Below are 20,065 nucleotides of genomic sequence, written 5' to 3'. Positions count from 1 at the left end.
ATGCCCACTGACTGATGAATGGATAAAGATGATGTATACGTAACACATACATGTGTGTATATATATACACACATATATGTGCACAATGAAATACTACTCAGCCATCAAAAAGAATATCTTGCCATTTGTAATGACATGGGAAGAGCTAGAGTGTATTACACCAAGCAAAATAAGTCAATCAGAAAAAGAAAAATACCATATGATTTCACTCATGTGGAATCTAAAAAACAAAACTGATGAACATATGGGAGAGTGAAAAAAAGAGAGAGAGAGAGAGAAACATCATGAGAGCCTCATAACTATAAGAACAAACTGAAGGAGCACCTGGGTGGCTCAGTTGTTTAAGTGACTGCCTTTGATCCCAGAGTCCTGGGACTGAGTCCTGCATGGGGCTCTCTGCTCAGTGGTGAGTCTGCTTCCCTCTGACCAAGCCCCCTTGCTTTCTCTCTCTCATAAACAGAATCTTTAAAAAAAAAAAAAAAAAAAAGGAACAAATTGAGGGCTGATGGAGGGAGGTGAGTGGAGGATGGGATAGATGGGTGATGGGTATTAAGGAGGGCACTTATTACGATAAACACTGGGTATTATATGTAAACGATGAACCAAATTTTCTACTCCTGAAACCAATACTAAACTGTAGGTCAACTAACTAGAATATAAGCTTAAAAAAAAGGGTGGTGGTGGTGGGGGGCGCCTGGATGGCTCAGCGGGTTAAACCTCTGCCTTTTGTTCCAATCATGATCTCAGGGTTCTGGGATGGAGCCCCATGTCGGGCTCGCTGCTCAACGTGGAGCCTGCTTCCCCCTCTCTTTCTGCCTGCCTCTCTACCTGATTGTGATCTCTCTCTGTCAAAAAATAGAAATCTAAAAAGAAAAATTGGTTTACCGATCATGGTTCAAAATGAGTGGTATGCAATTAAATGTGGGCTAGTTACTGCCCACTACTTATTATGAATATGAGTATTATTACTACATAATATTATGCCTATTATATACTATGTGTTAAGGGGAAATATAGGATCCCCACATTTCCACTCAAATCTTCAGTAAGGAAAATCAGCTTCTCTCCATCCCTTCACTCTCCTCAGCTAAGAAAGGAGTGACTTAAACTGAATGGTGAACTTTGGATGCATAGTATCTTACGGTTTTTCCTTTTTTTGAAGATGTGCATTCTAATCAGCCCTCTACTACATGGTAAGCATGGAGGCTGATTCTGCCCTTGTTTGGGGAGAACTGCTTTGTCCCAAACCAGTGCCCAGCCAGTGGTGGGGTAAGCTTGCCTAATTCAGGAGTTAAGTATGAGAAACTCCACTGGGGTCATATATCTGTGTCTTGTCTTCCCACAAAACTGAATTTTTATGTGTCTATGTCTGTTTCTCAATTAGTTCCAAAACAGAAAAGAAAAAAGGATGTTACGTTTTGCTCTCCTAAGCAAAATTTGCAGGCTACAGTCAACATTGTAGGCCATACTCAATAATTTATTTTACAAGTGGTTACGCTTTTTTTGACTTCAGAACAATCTACCTTCTATACTTTAGTCTCCATCATATGGTACCTAAGATTATACATACTCTATGCTCAGAATTTATTCTACTCACCCTATTCTCACTGGTTATTTACATAAGTAGTATGCACTAGCACATGTGGCGTAAGCCCTCTCTAACACAATGAATGTAAGCCAAATGAAAGGGTTTTAAATTCCAGGCTTTGTAAAAACAAAGTAAAACAAACATGGATCATTTCCCTACCTTAATTCTGTGAATTCAGAACTCTTCATATAAACCTATCATTAATATTATAGATGTTAATCAGTGTATCTACCTGTGAACCCTCTTATACCATGTTTGATACCATGTAATATTCCATTCCACAGGCAACCATAACATAGATGAGTAACTAACCCTTGAACACCTAACCATAGGTGATCAGTGACCTATGAAATAGAATAGGGTTTAAAGCATACCTGGGTCAGATTCTCTCTAACTGAAGTGTGAACATGAAGACTGCTTCTGGTTAAATAGGGCAGAATGAACACATAAATATGTGTCTTGAAATTCCAAAATAAAAGCAGAGTAATTTTTTTTTTTTTTCAAATGGCATTTACAGAGGTGATGAGAATGAGCAGGTAACAATTATCAAATTTTCAGACTTAAAAAGTACAAGTTTAGCAGACAGGAGAACACTGACACATAAAACAGTCTAGCTGGGGAAGGGCAGGGGTGGGGAAGGGAGGTGGAGGGAACACAGCTAGTAGCAGGAAAACTCCCCCTATCCATCTAAAGACTTATGGAGAGCTGAAATCAACCATTACTCTCCCAAAGAGCAGGTCGGACCCTTCTGAAAATAGGAAGATCAGTTAAAAATCTTTATATGGGTAATTAGATCTTTTCCTCATCCAGTGTAGCTAAGTAGCTACTTTTCCTCCCAAATGGCAGAGACTAATGGCTTAATCTGCAAAGGCTGATTCAGAGAGTCTGTGGATTCTGGAGCATCAGGCATATTGAGGGAAAGTACAAGGCTCCATACCAAAGAAGAAATATTAAGCAAAAGTCTACATGTTGAATAGTAAATTCTCCTAGCACTCCTATTCACTGCTATCTCACCCTGCCATCCCTACCCCCCAACTCAGCTATAAAAACAAAAACAGTGTTAGCCACCCAAGAAAAAGCCTTAAGAATTCTTTTATGGAAAAGCTGATTACTCCCCTAAAAAACAGCATCCGATAAATGATCTCACTCAAATATAAATGGACAGTCAAGTAATGCAGAAATTTGAGCAGGAAAATTAAAAAAAAAAAAAAAGGAACCCAGGAAACAAAGACAATGCAAGAGAAAGAAGAAGAAAAAAAGAATCCTCACAGAGATATTATGGCATCCATGAAACAAGAACAGAAACAGGATACTATATAAAAGCAACACTTAGAGAACACAAAATTTAAAGCTATAATAGCAAAAAAAATAAATAACATCAGATTTCTCAACACTGGATGTTAGAAGACCACACCAGTGTTCAAAATTCCTAAGGTTGATCGTTTCCAACCCAATCTAAAACCCTCTCTACCCAGCCAAACTATCAATCAAGTATGAGGCTACAATAAACATATCAGACATGCAAGAACCCCCCCAAAATGCACCTTTCCACACATCCTGTCTTAGAAAGCCACTGGAAGGTGTACTCCATTAGGATGGAGTAAATCTAAAAGTAAAGTATGAAATCCAGGAAAGAGGGAAGTGAACCTGAGAGAAGCAAAGAAATTGCCAAGACGACGGATGATAGATAACCATGTGGCAAGCCTGAGAGCAATCAGTCCAGAATAAAACAGCAAAATTAAAAATTTTTAAATTTTTAATTAAAATTAGACATTTTAATTTTTAAAATTCCTGGAAAAATGTCTAGGTTCCTGGAAAAAATGTCCATGGAAGGAATAAAACTGACAGATTATTCAACTGTTTGAACATTTTAAGAGTCACACTTCCATAAGAGAATGTGCATTGAATTAATGAAAGGCACAAAGAAAAAAAAAAAAAAGGAACAAAGATAACTTGTCTCCTTTGAAAATAAAAACCTGACCAAGAAAGGAAATGTAATCATTAAGTACTTGTTTCAGCTGTTAATATTTGCAGAATAATACTGTATATACTGAATACTGATTTAACAATGTAACTGCAGCCAAAAAATGGGACAGGGAAAGTGTGATAAGTACAGAAGTGAGAGAATTTTAAATAGAAGAGAGAATGTACTAAAAAAACTTTTAAAGATAGTTACATAAGCCCACTATTTAGAAATATAAAGGTAAAATACCAAAAGAAACAAGTAAAGGATCAGAATGGAGAAAAGACTGCCCTTATAAGGGGAAAAAATTTTCAACTAATTCTAATGATATGTGTATTAATCTGACAAAAGTATGTGATTAAAAAAACTTAAAAACCCAAGCCCCCCAAAACCAAACAAACACAGTAAAGTGTTACGGATGGGAGTAAAGAGGTGAAAAGGTACCATTTACAATATGGGCCACAGAAGACCAAAGCTGTGAGGAAAAAGGAATGGGAAGAAAATGAGTAAAAGAACTCTAGTTCTAGTTTACAAGCATTAAGAATCCTTACTCTAATTCCCCCTTTTTTGCTTCAGTTGTATGAATAATCATAACCAACCTTATAGTCAAAAGTGCCTATATAATACACTTTAACCCTTTGTAAAAAAATGTTTCCATGAGGGTTAATACACAGTTTATTTCAAGGTTTTAAGTTTTAAGCAGAACTTTAGTTTTCCTTTGTGTACAGCCCTAAACATTTCCAGTTAGTTTTCAGTAGTTTAACAAAACCCTAATTCAGCTGTTGCTTTTAAGTACTGTGAATTACAATTACACATAACAATGATTACCACTGACAGAATTCCTATTACCTCTAAATGAAGGCTTCCAATAGATTTTCTCTAATGTTCACAAAGCTGGGAAAGGTATGGTATTTGTATCTTCACTGCAAAATGAAATTAAGATTTCAGAGGTGTTTTAATTAGTTTGTACCTTGCCACACAGAATTTGAACCAAAGTGTGTTGAATTCATGTGCATGCTGTTTCCCCTTTACTACAATCTGCCTAAAAGGAGTGCATTTATATATTCTCCTAATCCGTGGGTTGTTCTTATGTTTTGTTGTATAGAAATCTTAAATTTTAGGGGCGCCTGGGTGGCTCAGTGAGTTGAGCATCTGCCTTTGGCTCAGGTGGTGATCCTGGGGTCCTAGGATTGAGCCCCATGTCTCTGGGCTCCCCGCTAAGCGGGGAGCCTACTTCTCCCTTGCTCCCTCCCCCCATCTCAAATAAACAAAAAACAAAAAAAGAAATTTAAAATTTTAATACACTACAATTTATCCATTTCCTTTTATGGTTTCTGTGTTTTGTGTTAAGAATCCTGTATCTTTAGGTCATAAAGTTATCCTCACTTTTTTCCCCCCCTAAAAATGCTAACATTTTGTTTTCCATATTTATTCCTTATTTCTATTTTTTTATATGGATAACCATTGTCCCAGCACTACTTATCAAATATTTTCATCCTTTATCCACTGATTTGTAATGCCTCTTAGATCATAAATCAAATTTCCATATATGTGTGGGTGGGTATGTTTCTTAACCTTTTTACCTTCCATGGGTCTAGTTATTAGTCATTGAGTAAAAGATTAATATTCCAAATAACTACATTTTTTTTTTTTTTAAAGATTTTATTTATTTATCAGAGAGAGAGAGGGGGAGAGAGTGAGCACAGGCAGACAGAATGGCAGGCAGAGGCAGAGGGAGAAGCAGGCTCCCCGCTGAGCAAGGAGCCCGATGTGGGACTCGATCCCAGGACGCTGGGATCATGACCTGAGCCGAAGGCAGCTGCTTAACCAACTGAGCCACCCAGGCGTCCCCAAATAACTACATTTTAAGAAAGCATTAACTATCAGGAGTAAGGAAAGAATCAAATTGGGACAGGGGAAGCAGATGTGGGATAGTAGCAACTAAACTTCTTTGAAAATCGTTTTATAGATAAGACTTTTAGAACCGATTTTACATTGTATGAAACAAAATAAAATCTTGGAACAAAATCCTTAAGAATAAAATTAAATGGAACAAATAAAGCCAACTGTTGTTTGGGTTCTATTACAAGTATCTTTAAATAAAGTAAAGTTACATTTCTAGTGGGAAATAACCCTTAAGACCAAAAGCAAAAATGAAGCAACCAACAAACCAAAAAACTTCAAACTATTTTCGATAATTATATTGTTGGTGTACACACTGGCATTACTATTCTGAGACTACTGTGGTGTAAAGTGGGCTAAGACACGGTAATTATGCAGACATCCTTAGATGTGAAAGAAAGCTGTTTAAGTGTGTAAAATTAAAGTGTGTAAGACTATGCCTGTAGTCTTGAATTAAAAGAAATACTAGTATAAACTCATAATGTATTTTATGTTTCAAATTTAAAATACCTATTTCCTTGTGAGGATCACTGAAATGTTTGAAAGGACAATGGCCAACCCGGCCAACCCAGTAGCAATGAGCACCCCTAGGGCCTAGATTTCCCACTAAAAAGAACACAGTCTTTCTGGAGATAGGGATTCTTCCAGATCTGAGCCAGGAAATACAAAGGTGAGCCTATCACATCTTAGTTTTCTTTCCTTCTGGTACGGTACAGCCATGTCTAAAGGATTTAAAAAGCTAACCTGAATGTTTTTTCTACTGGCCAAAATTGATGAATATGAGTATCAATAAAGATAATGCAATGAGTTAAATCATAATAAAAATATATTTAAGTCCATGATACATGATGATTCTAAAAAAATAAATATCCTCACTGTCACTTCTGGAATAAACCAAGCTGCATCAGGAAGTAAGATTTTTTAGTTCTCTCACTCCTTTCGTCTTTTTCTGAGGATCTAGAGACTCTCCCACCCCAGCTCCCAGCACATGCATAGAGTTGTCCATGCAGTGGAGGCACATAAACTGGAGGCTCAGTGATGGATTAAGGGTGGTGAGTGGTGCCCCGTAAGTCCCTGGACTTTGGTGTGAAGTGACTCCTTCCCAGGGTGGGGCAAGGAGATGGCAATACAGAAGGAACAATGTGGGGAGGAGACCTGAAATGTGATTTTTTCTTCATTGTTTTAGCCTCTCGGTGACAAGCAAAGGCTGGCCACTGGTGTGACTCAGGCCTTTCCTCATACCTTCAAGTGATATGGACAAGTTGTTCTGCTGTGGAAGCCCACGCCAGGCCAGGGAATTGCTTCATTCCAGAATATTTATGAGCACAGGGCCTATGCCAGAGACTTTTCCTTAAGTGACTCCGACTGTGAGGGAGATGCTCATTTTGGTGCCTCTGCAGACCACGTAGAATATAATCTATTTTTGTTTTTCTTTTTTTTCCCCCAAATCATATGATTTTATTTATGTGAAAGGTTCAAAAAAGACAGAGAGAAAGACCAGTGTTTGGATAGGGCTGGGGGTGGGAAAAGAAAGTGACCGTAAATGGGCATGAGGTTTCCTTTTAGGGTGATGGAAATTAAATTACAACAGGAGGCAGGAGTGAAGGGGAACCCAGGAAATCAGGATGTGATGAGTCAGGTTAGCAAGAGGGTAAAGAACTTTGGTCTGGGTTCTAAGGGAGAGGATGAAGAGAGGATACAGTTTTCAGTTTGACCAAACACAGTAGAATATAGCATCATCAGAAAAGTTCTCACAAGTGAGTGTGCTCTGCTCTTTCTACACTAAACCTAGACACTCGGTTTCACTGCATTTATATGCTTTGTCATTTTGTGAGCTCAAATCAATTCACAAAAGACCTGTGCCCACTTAAAAGGGGAGCATCTATTAGAGATCTGGGCCAGTGAGTTTTTGTGTTTATGTTTCTTTTTTTTTCTTTTAATACCTTTGTCAGGATATCATCTATATATCATAAAATTCACATCTTTAAGTGACAGTTCAACATATTTATAAAGGATTTAGTATATTATATCACCATCATATATCAGCCTGATTGTAATGTCTCTCGCTCTGTGATGTTGTCACCCACTAATGATCATTGCCTTGATCCATCAATTCCTTGGGAGCTGGAAAATGGTGATATGCTATCATTCCTTCTTGTTTTACATTAGCTGGAATACTTCCACAAAGAGAAACATCCCCTCTTCAACTACTTAAGAGATCCTGAGACACGGTTCATAGAAAAAGGTGAGATAAATGCCCAAGTCTCAATTATATTAAGAAAATGTTGTGGGGTTGTTTTTTTTTGTTAAAAGATTTTATTTATTTGTCAGAGAGATAGAATACAGGCAGCCAGAGTGGCAGGCAAGGCAGAGGGAGAAGCAGGCTCCCTGCAGATCAAGAAGCCCCATATGGGACTCGATCCCAGGACGCTGGGATCATTACCTGAGCCAAAGGCAGCCGCTTAACCGACTGGGCAACCCAGGCATCCCAAGAAAATGCTATTTTTAAGGAGTGGTAGGAGAAAGATGTTGTGCTGCTTATGTTTAGAAATTCCCAGATGAGGGGTGCCTGGGTGGTTCAGGTGATTAAGCAACTGCCTTCAGATGAGGTCATGATCCCAGGGTTCTTCTCCCTCTCCCTCTGCTGCACCCCCTGCTTGTGCTCTGTGTCAAATAAGTACATAAAATCTTAAAAAAAAAAAAAAAGAAAAAAGAAAAGTAAAACTTGAAGACTTCAAGGTCATTTAAAAAAAATTCCCAGATGACATGACATTGCATTAGCTATATAAAATCATGGGGTGGGGGGAAATGGTATAGAGGAACAACATTACAATGTAGACTGATGAGTTCATGGCAGTTCATTGTACTACTCTTTTCTACTTTTGAGTATGCTGAAAACTTCTTCATAATAAAAGCTTTTTAAAAGATAAGTATCTAAAATATATAAACAATCTCTAAAAAATTCAGTAAATGACCCAGAGAAAAATGGACCCAAAGACACGAAGAGGTAATTCATGTACTAAAGGCTTAACATCACTGTAACTGGGGAAAGGTAAATTTAAATCAATAAATACCATTTCATATCCAACAGATTGCGAGAAATCAGAGTTTAGCAATAATAAGTGTTGGTAAAAATATGAAAAAACAAGAATTCATGTATTACTGATGAAAATATAAAATAGTATAACCAGTTTGGAGGGCAATTCTGCAATTGCTAACAAAGTCACACATGCACATTCTTTAAGACCCAGAAATTCCACTTTGTAGGTCTATAACCACAGATGTACCATAAATATGGACAAGACATGTGTAAGGCCATTCATTGCTGTATTTCTTAAGAGCAAAAAAAATTAGAAAAAAACTAAATGTCTACCAACAGAACAGATAAACTGATATATTGACACAAAATTATATTTATAAAATGAAAACTTATGGTGACATGAAACATTCATAAGTAACTTTATTCAAAATAGCCAAAAACTGGAAACAACCCAAATGACATTGAATAGAAGGGTTACACAAACTGTGGAACATCCACACCATGGAATTACAATTAGCAAAAAAGAGGATCAAACTAATGAGACATGCAACAACTTGGGATAAATCTCAAGGAAATTATGCTGAGTGAAAAAAAGTTAAGTAGTATAGATTCCATTTATATAATGTTCTTGAAATGAAAAAATTATAGAGACGGAAAACAGATTACTGGTAGTAAAGCAAGGCCAAGAAACGTACCTATTTCATGAGATTCTTGGTTAGGACTAGATGAAGTAATTTGTGCATATCATAGAGCCCAGTACAAAAGAATAGTGTTCCATAGTGGTAGGCTGCTATTATTACTCAATTCCACTCCATCTGTAGATAGATCAAGACTATCCAATAATCTAGCAAAATGGAATTAAAGTACAACTTTATGGGTAGGTCTTTTTAGTGCCCTTAATAATCAGGATAAACAGAAATCATGGGTTTTAAATACTTTAAAGAAGTCTCAACTACGAATAACTGAAAACTGTAATAGTCTATTGCTAAAAAGTACTTTTTTCCATTTCTCTGAAGGCTAAGCCTCCCGTTTAATAGTCACTACTTCTATTTCTCTGGGTTATTTTGTTATGACTACAATTTGTAACCAATGTGCTTTTGATTTATAAAACTTAAAGTCACAAATGCTTTGACAGAATCTGAAGAAACTTTTCAAATTAACTCATAATTTAATCATGTAACCAGTCATGATTACACTTGGGACTTTTAAAATTCTGTGAATACAACACATGCGAAATTCTAACTTAAAGCAAAGAAGAAATAATAAATTACCCAGGGGTGGGGGCTACTTAAATGACTGACAGTGATGTCACAAATGATTTCTTCTCCTATCAATTTAACCTTTGTGGGGGTGGGGGGTGGGGTGGTTTTACGCAAGTTACCAGTAGATTATAATTAGTACTTTAGTTAAGGCAGTCTAAATCAAGGAATGGCAACTATGACCTATGACTTATATCTGGCCAGCAGCTTGTTTTTGTTAAGGTTGTGAATGTGTGAAAAGATTCTCACCTTTCTGGGTGGGGAGGGGGCTTGTGGGCAGCAAATCAAAGTTTACTGAGCGATAGGAAAGTTTACTGAATGGAATACGAAGCTCCCAAACAGGGAGGGGACCCAAGAGGGTTATTCAATTCTTACATTTTTATAAAGAAATTAAAAAAAAATTTTAAAGAGAAGAAGGAAGAAGTAAAATACATGGTAGAGACATATGTGACACCCAAACCCCAAAAACATTTACTTACTATCCAGCCCTTTAAAAAACAAAAAACAAAAAACAACAACAAAAAAAACTTGCTTATCAAGGTCTAGATTAGTAAAGAAAAATGTATTGTTTCTGAAACACTGGAGTATACACATAACATAACATACACATAAAATACACATAACACAAAGATAAGCAAAGATTTATTAGGGAAGTAGTTTTCAAAATTTTACTCTTTCAAGTAGTTTCTTCTCTCCTGGGTATCTCTCGGGCTTATCACCCATTAACAAAGAGAACAATCAATATGATAAGTTACCAGGAGAAACGCTCTGAAATGGTCTTAGGAATGTGAACAGCAAAAAAAGCTGTCATTTAAAAAATGAAATCATCCTTAAGGATGTCTGAGTCCTGAAAAGTTGAGGTTTGAATTTGGCCAGAAACTTCTTCCTGGGGCTGTGAAGTCACCTGCTCCTTTTTATGAACTTAGGAAAGTCAGCAAGAGCTATTCACTAATATTCAGAATAGGCCACTATAATTTGATTTATTAACATCATGAAAAGTATAGGCATTTCTGTTAAAACACGTAATTCCTTTAAAAATCCCTTATATGTAAAATTATACACTAAAAATGACAGGCTTCCAAAAAATCTATGTAACTTAATCAGAGACCATACAGACTGTAATACAGACTGTAACTGTTCCATTAGACAGTATACATAACATTCAGAGTGGCTGGCTACTATCTCTAAGGGATACTAAAAATGTATAAAAGTAACAAAATGGAATTGCCGGCTCATGGGTGTTGAGAAAACACAGATTGTAATGGACTTCTGTACTGGGGATACAGAAGGAAATGCAACCTGCGACTAGCTAAGAGCTATGCAAGGCTGGGATGTACCTCTCTTGGAAAAATGAAGCCTAGGTAGAGGCACTCATTTTTAATTTTCTTAATATGGAGTTGCATGCATGTGAAATGTGAAGCTAAAGCCTTTGTGCCTCCCTATTAAAGGTTTTTAAAATTCTTTTCTCACTATCCCAGTCCTCTTTGGCAAGAAAAAATTAAAAAAGAATTAAATTAAAAAAGACTTAAATTAAAAAAGAATCCGGACAACTTCCATGTAGTACTGACCTCATTCCAGGCAAGAGCAATCATTGCCGAGCTAACTGGTATTAGAGAAACATGCGCAGCATAAGAGACTGTACATTACTGGGGACAGAAGAAATAATTTTATCTAGATTACCTGTCCTGATTTTTCTTGTAAGATTCTGATACAGATTCTCCATGCCATAGCTCTTTTTGTAAATAAATTTTATGAATCTTACCAATCAATAAATGAAGAGAGAAATGTACATGAAAGCCTTCCACAAGCACTCATCTACATAATTTAGATATCTGTGTTACTATTCATGTCCAATTTGCACCCAAAGGGGATTTTTTTTTTGAGGTGAGGGTTGTAAAACAAAGTTTGAATTTATTTTTTAATATGGTAAAAATACACATAACATAAATGTACATTATATTGGCTCAACAAAGCCATCTGGATTAAAGGAACATGGTATCCTACCATATTTGGGAATGTTTGTTAAGAAAATATCACTAATACAAAAAGTTTGCCAAGGAAGTTCTACACATAGGTCACCTACGTATGTATCCTCACTTTTAAAACTTTTAGAGGGACAGGATAGCAATTTACAAGCAGTGGGGCTTTGCATTTCTTCTTTCTACCCGGCATACAGTAATGAGCATCTTTTAAAACAACGGGCAAACTAAGGTTATCTGGGCAGTCTACATTTAGTAATGAAATGGTGTGCACCAAGACCCAAGTGCTCATCACCAGCACATAACACCGAGCAATGGCATAACCCTCACTTGCACTGTCACTGAACCATAACCTAACGTTGCTTATCTTCTGGAGAGTAATCAAAGAAAATAAATTCAAGAGACTATAAATATTAAAGGCAGTGAGGATGGAGGCAATATTTACTACTATTCTTTCAGAGTCCTTTCCTTACAAGCTGATTTTTCTCTGAATTGAATATGCATTTTTGAGGGTCAATAATCTCCTAGGTACTAACAACAGAAAAGAAGAATATGGATGCCCAGATTAAGTGCTTCATGAGTCTTATTTTTTTTTAATCTGTGTGAAACCTGTCAAGTCATAAACTAGAATAAACAGAGATATGCTGGGAGATCCGGACTCCAATTACCTTTACCCAAGTTATATAGTAGTTATTATTTTCTAGTAAACAGAGAAGTATAAGTCTTAAAAATTAACAGTTCCTAGGGGGTAGTCCACAGACCAGAACCCAGCTGTTCAATTAATCACATAATTCCTTTTCTTCATTTTGGTGGAAAAACACCAGCTGTGGGGGAAAATTATATAACTAAATATGGCTACTCAAGCAATATTTTAATAAAGGAAACATCTCACCGTTATAAAGTAAAATCTGGATAGTTTTCATCTTTAGAAAGTTTTTTCTTATTCGTGAAATCTATTTTGAATTTTCTCCCTCTTTCAACTCTTCCTTTCTCCTCTTCCCTGTCACCATTCTCTCTTTCTAATACATTACTGCTGGAGCCATATTAAAAAACAATACAAAACAAAAAAGTAAGTTGAAGATCAGACATAGCAGTTATTTACATGTTAATATAAATTTTTTTAAAAAGTTTCATAATTTAAAGCTGAAAACACCTTATCTTACAGATCAGAACACTGTGAGAGGTTAAGAACCTTGCTGAGTTGAGCACAGATTTCAGGGTTTTGATACATAGAGCTCAAAATTTACCCCACTACACCACACAGACACTCTTAAGCCCTTTTAATACTAACAGCAGTAATGAAAAAAAAAAATCAAAAGACTGTTTTCCACTTTGGACTTATATGTTTAAGTTTATAAATTACATTTAATGAGCAAAGGCAATGCACACACACACAAAAAAACCCAAGATATTGTGAACCAAACGTTTTAGGAACTCAAAGATTTCTAAAAAAAAAAACAAAGTTAAAAATTAAAAAGAACTCTAATAGTGTTTTTAACTTAAAGGTATTTCAAGATGAGAACATTTCCAACATTTACCTATGAACTATCAATGGTAATTTTTTTTCTTAATGTAAGCAGCAGCAAACATCATCTGTATAAACGAAGATCTTAGTATCATGAACTTTAAGTTTCCTAACTGTTTAACTTCTGGAAACTATTTGCCAATATCCAATTCCTTTAATTTAATAAGACTGAGGGAAAAAGTAAAAGGATCTTCTTTCAAAGTGTTAACAACAGGATTTTCTAAGAACGCCATTTACTTACAAACTCACTGGTGTTATCTCTTCTTCCAACTCTGCATTTTCTTTCTTGTGCAACTTTCCAAAATTATGTTTATTAATCCAATGAATCCAAAAACAACCAATATTGACTGTACCTCAAATACACATGTATGGAATAGATACTATTAGAATAGATATCAATATAATACATATCTTCTAAATAATAATAGATATGAATGCCATACGGCATACATAAAGTAGATGTGAGGGCATCCCAGACAGAGAGAGGAGCAAGAGTATAGACACGAAGAGTGTTTAACTCTAAGAAATATAAATTATCAATAATGAGTCTGGATAGACTTTAACTAGCAGTAAGGATTCAGAACTATAAATCCCTGGAAGTTGTATGCACATATATAAAGTGTGTATTATTATTATTATTATTTTAAAACAGACTCAAATAGTTTTACAAGTCTTACATCAGCAGTGCTATTGTGTATCTAAGGGACCTAGTATACATTAAAGTGGACTCTGACTAGTAGACCTATGAACTAGGAAGTAATTCAAATAAAACATCTTCCTAGAAACCCATATATACTTCCTAATCCTAAGGAAGTCCACGGATCTGTCAAGGGCTCAGAAGTCTCCTTTACATAAATATCATCAAAGCGTTTAAACCAGTGTTTCTCAAACTTTTGCATACACCAGAATCTTCTGGATGGCTTCTTAAAACACAGAATACTAAGCCTGACCACCAGTTTTTGACCCAACAGATCTAGAGAAGGGCTTGCTAATTTGCATTTTTAACAAGTTCAATGATGAACACTATTTTGAAAACCTCTAATCTAAACCTAAATCTTTGCTCTTAAATATCATAAACTTTACTTATGCCTAACTTGAAATATGCTAAGTTTTTCCAATTTATAAATTTTTAGGGTCCTCAGGCTTCAAAAAAATTTCCAAGGGAGCCGAAGACCACTTCATCATCTAAAGCATCTCTGCCTCTGCTTGGAGCTCTCCAAGGTTCTGAGAGCCTCCAAGCCTAGCAGTTCTCAAATGTACACCTAGAGATCACAGATGCAGATATAACTAGGACTCTCTTTTTTCTTATTTTTACTTTTTAAAGATTTTATTTATTTATTTATTTGACACAGAGAGAAAGAGATCATAAGTAGGCAGAGAGGCAGAGAGAGAGGAGGAAGCAGGCTCCCCACTGAGCAGGGAGCCCGATGTGGGGCTCAATCCCAGGACCCTGAGATAATGACCTGAGCCAAAGGCAGAGGCTTAACCCACTGAGCCACCCAGGCGTCCATCCCTTCCTCTCTTTTAAAGATTTGTTTTACATAGAGAGAGAGAAGAGAGCACGTGCACAAGATGGGGGGGGGGGGGAGACAGACAAAATGAGAAGAAGAGAAAGAGAAGCAGACTTCCTGCTAAGCACAGAGCCCAATGCAGTGGCTCAAACTTAGGACCTGGAGATCATGACCTGAGCTGAAATCAAGAGTCGGAAACCCAACAGACTGAGCCACCCAGGTACTCTGGGTGGACTCTTGCCTTCCATATGCCAAGATTTCCTATAATTATAAAGCTTGGCCAGACCTTACTTATATCCCCTACCCAATATACAAAAAAAAGTGAAGTGCAGAAGAGTCCAGGACCACTTCTACAAAATCACATACTGATCCAAGTCTCTCTACTAAAACAAACAAACAAAGAAAAAACAAAACCCTCCAGGTTTATACTGTAATAAGGATTATTAAACAAAACAAAACAAAACAAAAAAGGATTATTTTTAGTCTTTTGGCTAACTAGCCAACTAACTACATCCCTCTTCCACTTGGAAGAATTCACATTTTATGTAAATGACAAGTATTACTGGCCAAAATTAGTAGCAAAGATGACAACTATGGGAACCTCAAAAACATGAGAATGGGTAAGTGGATTCTTTGAATTCTTCAGGGAAAGATTTGTATCATTAGGGAGGGGCTATCGCCTAACAATATTAGACAGGACCTAAAGGATGTAACAGTGATGTTTAAAAAAAAAAAAATCAAGTGGGGCGCCTGGGTGGCTCAGTGGGTTGAGCCGCTGCCTTCGGCTCAGGTCATGATCTCAGGGTCCTGGGATCGAGTCCCGCATCGGGCTCTCTGCTCAGCGGGAAGCCTGCTTCCCCCTCTCTCTCTCTGCCTGCCTCTCCATCTACTTGTAATTTCTCTCTGTCAAATAAATATATAAAATCTTTAAAAAAAAAAATCAAGTGTATAAAGATAATCATCCTTTTATTCAACCTCTAATTATGTTTTTTCTTAGTCTTCTCTCTTCTCCTCCAATGGACTCTTTTTCTCCCTTGTTTTCTTTTTTTTTTTTTTTAAAGAATTTATTTATTTATTTGACAGAGAGAGATCACAAGTAGGCAGAGAGGCAGGCAGAGAGAGAGAGGAGGAAGCAGGCTCCCCGCTGAGCAGAGAGATTGATGTGGTACTCGATCCCAGGATCCTGGGATCATGACCTGAGCCGAAGACAGACGGGTTTACCCACTGAGCCACCCAGGCGCCCTCTCCCTTGTTTTCTAACAGTAACTGGGCAAAGGATGGTAACAATTCAGGAGATAAAAATGTTAATGGCTCCTAAATGAGTAAAAAAATGACTTAACCTCATTCATAATAAGAATTCCAATTTAAAAACTATACTAAGAGAAATTAAAGTCTGGGTTTTGCTAAATAATGATGTGCCAATATTGGTTTCTTAGGTTTGACACAGTGAAGTGTAATGTAATTATTAGAGAAAACTGAAACCTGACAAGAGGTATAAAGGAATACTCCACTATCTTTCCAACTTTTCTATAAATCTAAAATTTTTCCAAAATGAAAGTTTTATTTAAAAAGAATAATATGATGAGGTCCATTATCTCTCACCTACCAGACTGGAAAAATTTAAAAATTCAGAAGTAGTTTTTCATCAGGCTGTGAGGAACTAAGCATTATCATACATTGTTAGTGTAAGTGCAAAATGGTGCAGCTCCTATAGACAGCATTTTGGCAATTTCTGTAAGAAACACAGTTTTACCTTTATGAAATTCTGTATATTCACAGTTATTCACTTAAACCCTATCTGTAATAAGAAAGGACTGGAAACAATCCAAGTTCCCTTCTACAGGAAACTGGTTAACAATCTGGCACATCCAAACACGAAGGACTAATATGTACCAGTAAAAAAGAAATGAGAACACATTTTACATGCTAATACAGAATAATTTCCAGACTATACTCCTACCCCCCCCAAATGGCAAAGTGCCAGAAAGTACATATAGTATACTAACTTCTGTATAAAGGGGGCGTATAAAAAATATAAATTCCTATGTGTCTGAATTCGCACAACAAAACCCTAAAAGAACACATACCCTAATAAAGGTTTCTTTAAGAAGAGGGTGACTGAAGGCTTATTTTTCATATACTTTTTTATTCTGAAATCATCTGAATGCATTACCTACTAGAAATAAAATTATATTAATTTGTAAAAAGAATTTTGTGTCTTAAAAAAATTCTGGGTCAGTGATCTTTATATACTACCTGAGATTCTTCTCTATTGTCTGTTTAGACTGCATATCTTTCTCATTTACTTTTAATTAATCATTCAATAAATACAGAATGAGGGCAAAAGTCTCACTTAGACATCTGGGTACAGGCAGTATTTGAGTTTAACCAGTACAGACTAATTCTACAATTTCATATTACATGTACAAAAATATGTTATTAGTATCTCATAGTATAAAATAATTAATAAGTAAGTCACAAAATGGGATGGCTGGGTGGCTCAGTTGGTTAAGCATCTGATTTGGACTCAGGTCATGATCTCAGGGTCCTGAGATCAAGCCCTGCATCAGGCTCCCTGCAGGGAGTTTGCTTGCCCCTCTCCCTCTGGACCTCCCCTGACCCCTGCTCATGTGCATGTTCTCCTTCTCAAATAAATAAATAAATAAATAAAATCTTTGAAAAGACTATATCTCCACAGCCCACTAAATAGTCAGAAGCACGAGAAATTAAATAGCAGTATTTTTACAATAATTCGTTTTAATATTAGCAAAGCACTAAATGCACTAGGAAATAAATTCAGTACAGTTATCAGAAAGTTCTGAAATAGGGATTTTACTAGTTCTAAAAAATTCCAAACATATAAAACATAAATTGGAGGGCAACAAATAATTTCCTTTACTAGAAAGACTCTTTCCTGAAGACTTCACCAAATGTTCTTTTCAAAAACCAACCCTACTAGAGATAGATTTCACTTAAAAACATACACTTCAGATTTCAAAACATATTAAAAACTATAATAATCTAATGTATGCTTACAGGCATAAAGATAGATATACAGACCAAAGGGAGCAGAGAGACATAAAATAAACCCTATGTAGATGATCAAAAAGGGTGCCATGAGAAAGGATAGTCTCTTCAACAAATAGTGCTGGGAAAACGAGAAATTCATATGCAAAAAAAAAATTAAGATGAAACATTTTCTTACATTATATACAAATATTAACTAAAAATGAATTAAAGATCTAAACATAAGACCTGTTACCTATAAAACTACTAGAAAAAAACAATAGGAAAGCCTTCATGATGCTAGGTTTAGCTACGATTTCTTGCAGATGATACCAAAAGCAGGGGCAACAAAAGCAAAAATAGATAAATGGGACTGCATCAAACTTAAAAACTTCTGTACAGCAAAAGAAACAATCAACAGTGAAAATGCAACCAATGGAATGGGAGAAAATACTTGTAAACCATATATCTGATAAGGAGTTAAAACCCAGAATACATCAAGAACTCCTAAACTCAAGAACAAAAACCCAATTAAAAAAAAAATTGCAAAGGACCTGAAGAGACCTTTTTCTGAAGAAGATATATAAATAGCCAACATGCATATGAAAAGATGTTCAACATCACTAGTCACCAAAGAATTACAAATCAAAACCACAATGAGATACCACCTCACCATGGCCGCTCAACTGCCCACCCCCATCACACTTATTGGTGTGAATGTGGAAAAACTAGAACCTTATACATTGCTGGTAAGATAACAAAACAGTGCAGCTGCTGTGTAAAATGGGGGGGGGGGGGTGTCTTCAAAAATTAAAAATACAACTACTAAGCGATCCAGCAATCACTCTTCCAGGTATATAGCCAAAAAAGGGGAAAACAGCATCTCAAAGTGGTATGTGAAGACCCATGTTCACTGCAATATTATTTACAACAGCCAAGAGGCAGAAGCAACCTAAATGTCCATCAACAGATGAATGGATAAGCAAAGGGTGATACATACATACAATGGAATGTTACTCAGTTTTAAAAAAGAATGAAATCTTGTCATATGATGCAACACTGATGAACCCGAAGGACATTAAGTCAGGTGAAATAAGCCAGTCACAAAAAGACAAATGCACACAAGTCCACTTAGATGAGGTTACTAAAGTAGTCAAAGTCACAGAAACAAAAATAGTGTTGCTAGGGGTTGAGAGGAGGGTGTATCAGGGAGTTGTTCAATGGGTATACTCTCAGTAAGGCAAAATGAAAAGCTTCTAGAGATTTGTTGTACAACGATGTGCATAGAGTTAACAATATTGCCATACAGACTTACAAATTAAGAGAAAATATTTGTTATTTTTTTTTATCACAATAAAAGAACAACAATAACAACACCCCATTTTAATTTGAATTGAACCATAAGAAAACAGGTAAACCCAAACTGAGAAACATTCTACAAAATAACCGGCCTGTATTCAAAAATGTCAGTGGTATGAGCACAAAAAGCCTTAGAAATAGCTTGAAGAAACAGGACAACTGAATGCAGTGCACCATCTGAAGTAAATTAAGTTTTATGTAAAAAACCACTAGCTTTTGAAAAAATTAATAAACTACTTCTCTTTATAAAGCCTAAAATCCTTTCTCCTTGAAGTGCAAATTATATTTTACTAATGAATTTACTAATTTCCTAATATTTAAAAACATAAATTAGTATTTTTCTAATAACAAAGCCACAAATAATCTGGGTCTAAAACTCCTTGCTAATCAAAGTGTAAACAGGGGTGCTTGGGTGGCTCAGCTGGGTAAGAGGTTAAGCATCTGCCTTCGGTTCGGGTCACAAAATGGGGTTTCTGGGATCCTCCATGGGGAGACTGCTTTCCCTCTCCCTCTGTCTCCTCCCCCTTGCTCATGCTCTGTTTGTCCTGCTCTCTCAAATAAATAAAATCTTAAAAAAATATAAAATGTAAACAAAAAACTTCAGTACTGGCTTGCTTCCTTAAGGGTTCCTGCTGACTACTGAAGAACACAAAACAAATTTCTTGTAATATTAAACAGCTTTGAAAATTACTGAAGCTAGATAATGACTTGGAAAAATGCTTATTAATAGTAAGTAAAAAAGCAAAGCCACAAACACATACATATATACAGATACACACATAATAAAACACAAATTTGGAAAAAAGGGAAGAAGAATTTGTCTCCGTTGCTTATATCTGCAACATGGGATTCTTTGTCTTCTTTTTTTTAAAAATGATCTCCACACTCATCATGGGGCTCAAAGTCACTTACCCCGAGATCAAGAGTCACACG

The 20,065-nt window shown here is 36.1% G+C and overlaps 1 protein-coding gene across 4 annotated transcripts in view; it reads right to left on the bottom strand.

The window, feature by feature from the left end:
- The window catches only part of EPC2 (enhancer of polycomb homolog 2), a 113,694-nt gene that overhangs the window by 40,077 nt on the left and 53,552 nt on the right, over nt 1–20,065 (bottom strand). Inside the window, exon 2 of one of the 4 annotated variants that reach the window (XM_059166811.1) lies at nt 12,624–12,761. The exons of 2 other annotated variants lie outside the window; for them this stretch is intronic. In XM_059166811.1, the coding sequence (XP_059022794.1) occupies nt 12,624–12,654 (31 nt within the window). In that variant the 5' untranslated portion in view covers nt 12,655–12,761. Of the gene's footprint in view, nt 1–12,623; nt 12,765–20,065 lie in introns of those variants that run through there. One more of the 4 variants, XM_059166810.1, reaches the window with a different exon arrangement.

This window comes from Mustela lutreola, chromosome 3, assembly GCF_030435805.1.
Source record: "Mustela lutreola isolate mMusLut2 chromosome 3, mMusLut2.pri, whole genome shotgun sequence".
Lineage (NCBI taxonomy): Eukaryota > Metazoa > Chordata > Mammalia > Carnivora > Mustelidae > Mustela > Mustela lutreola.
This window is presented reverse-complemented; position numbering and strand designations above follow the sequence as displayed.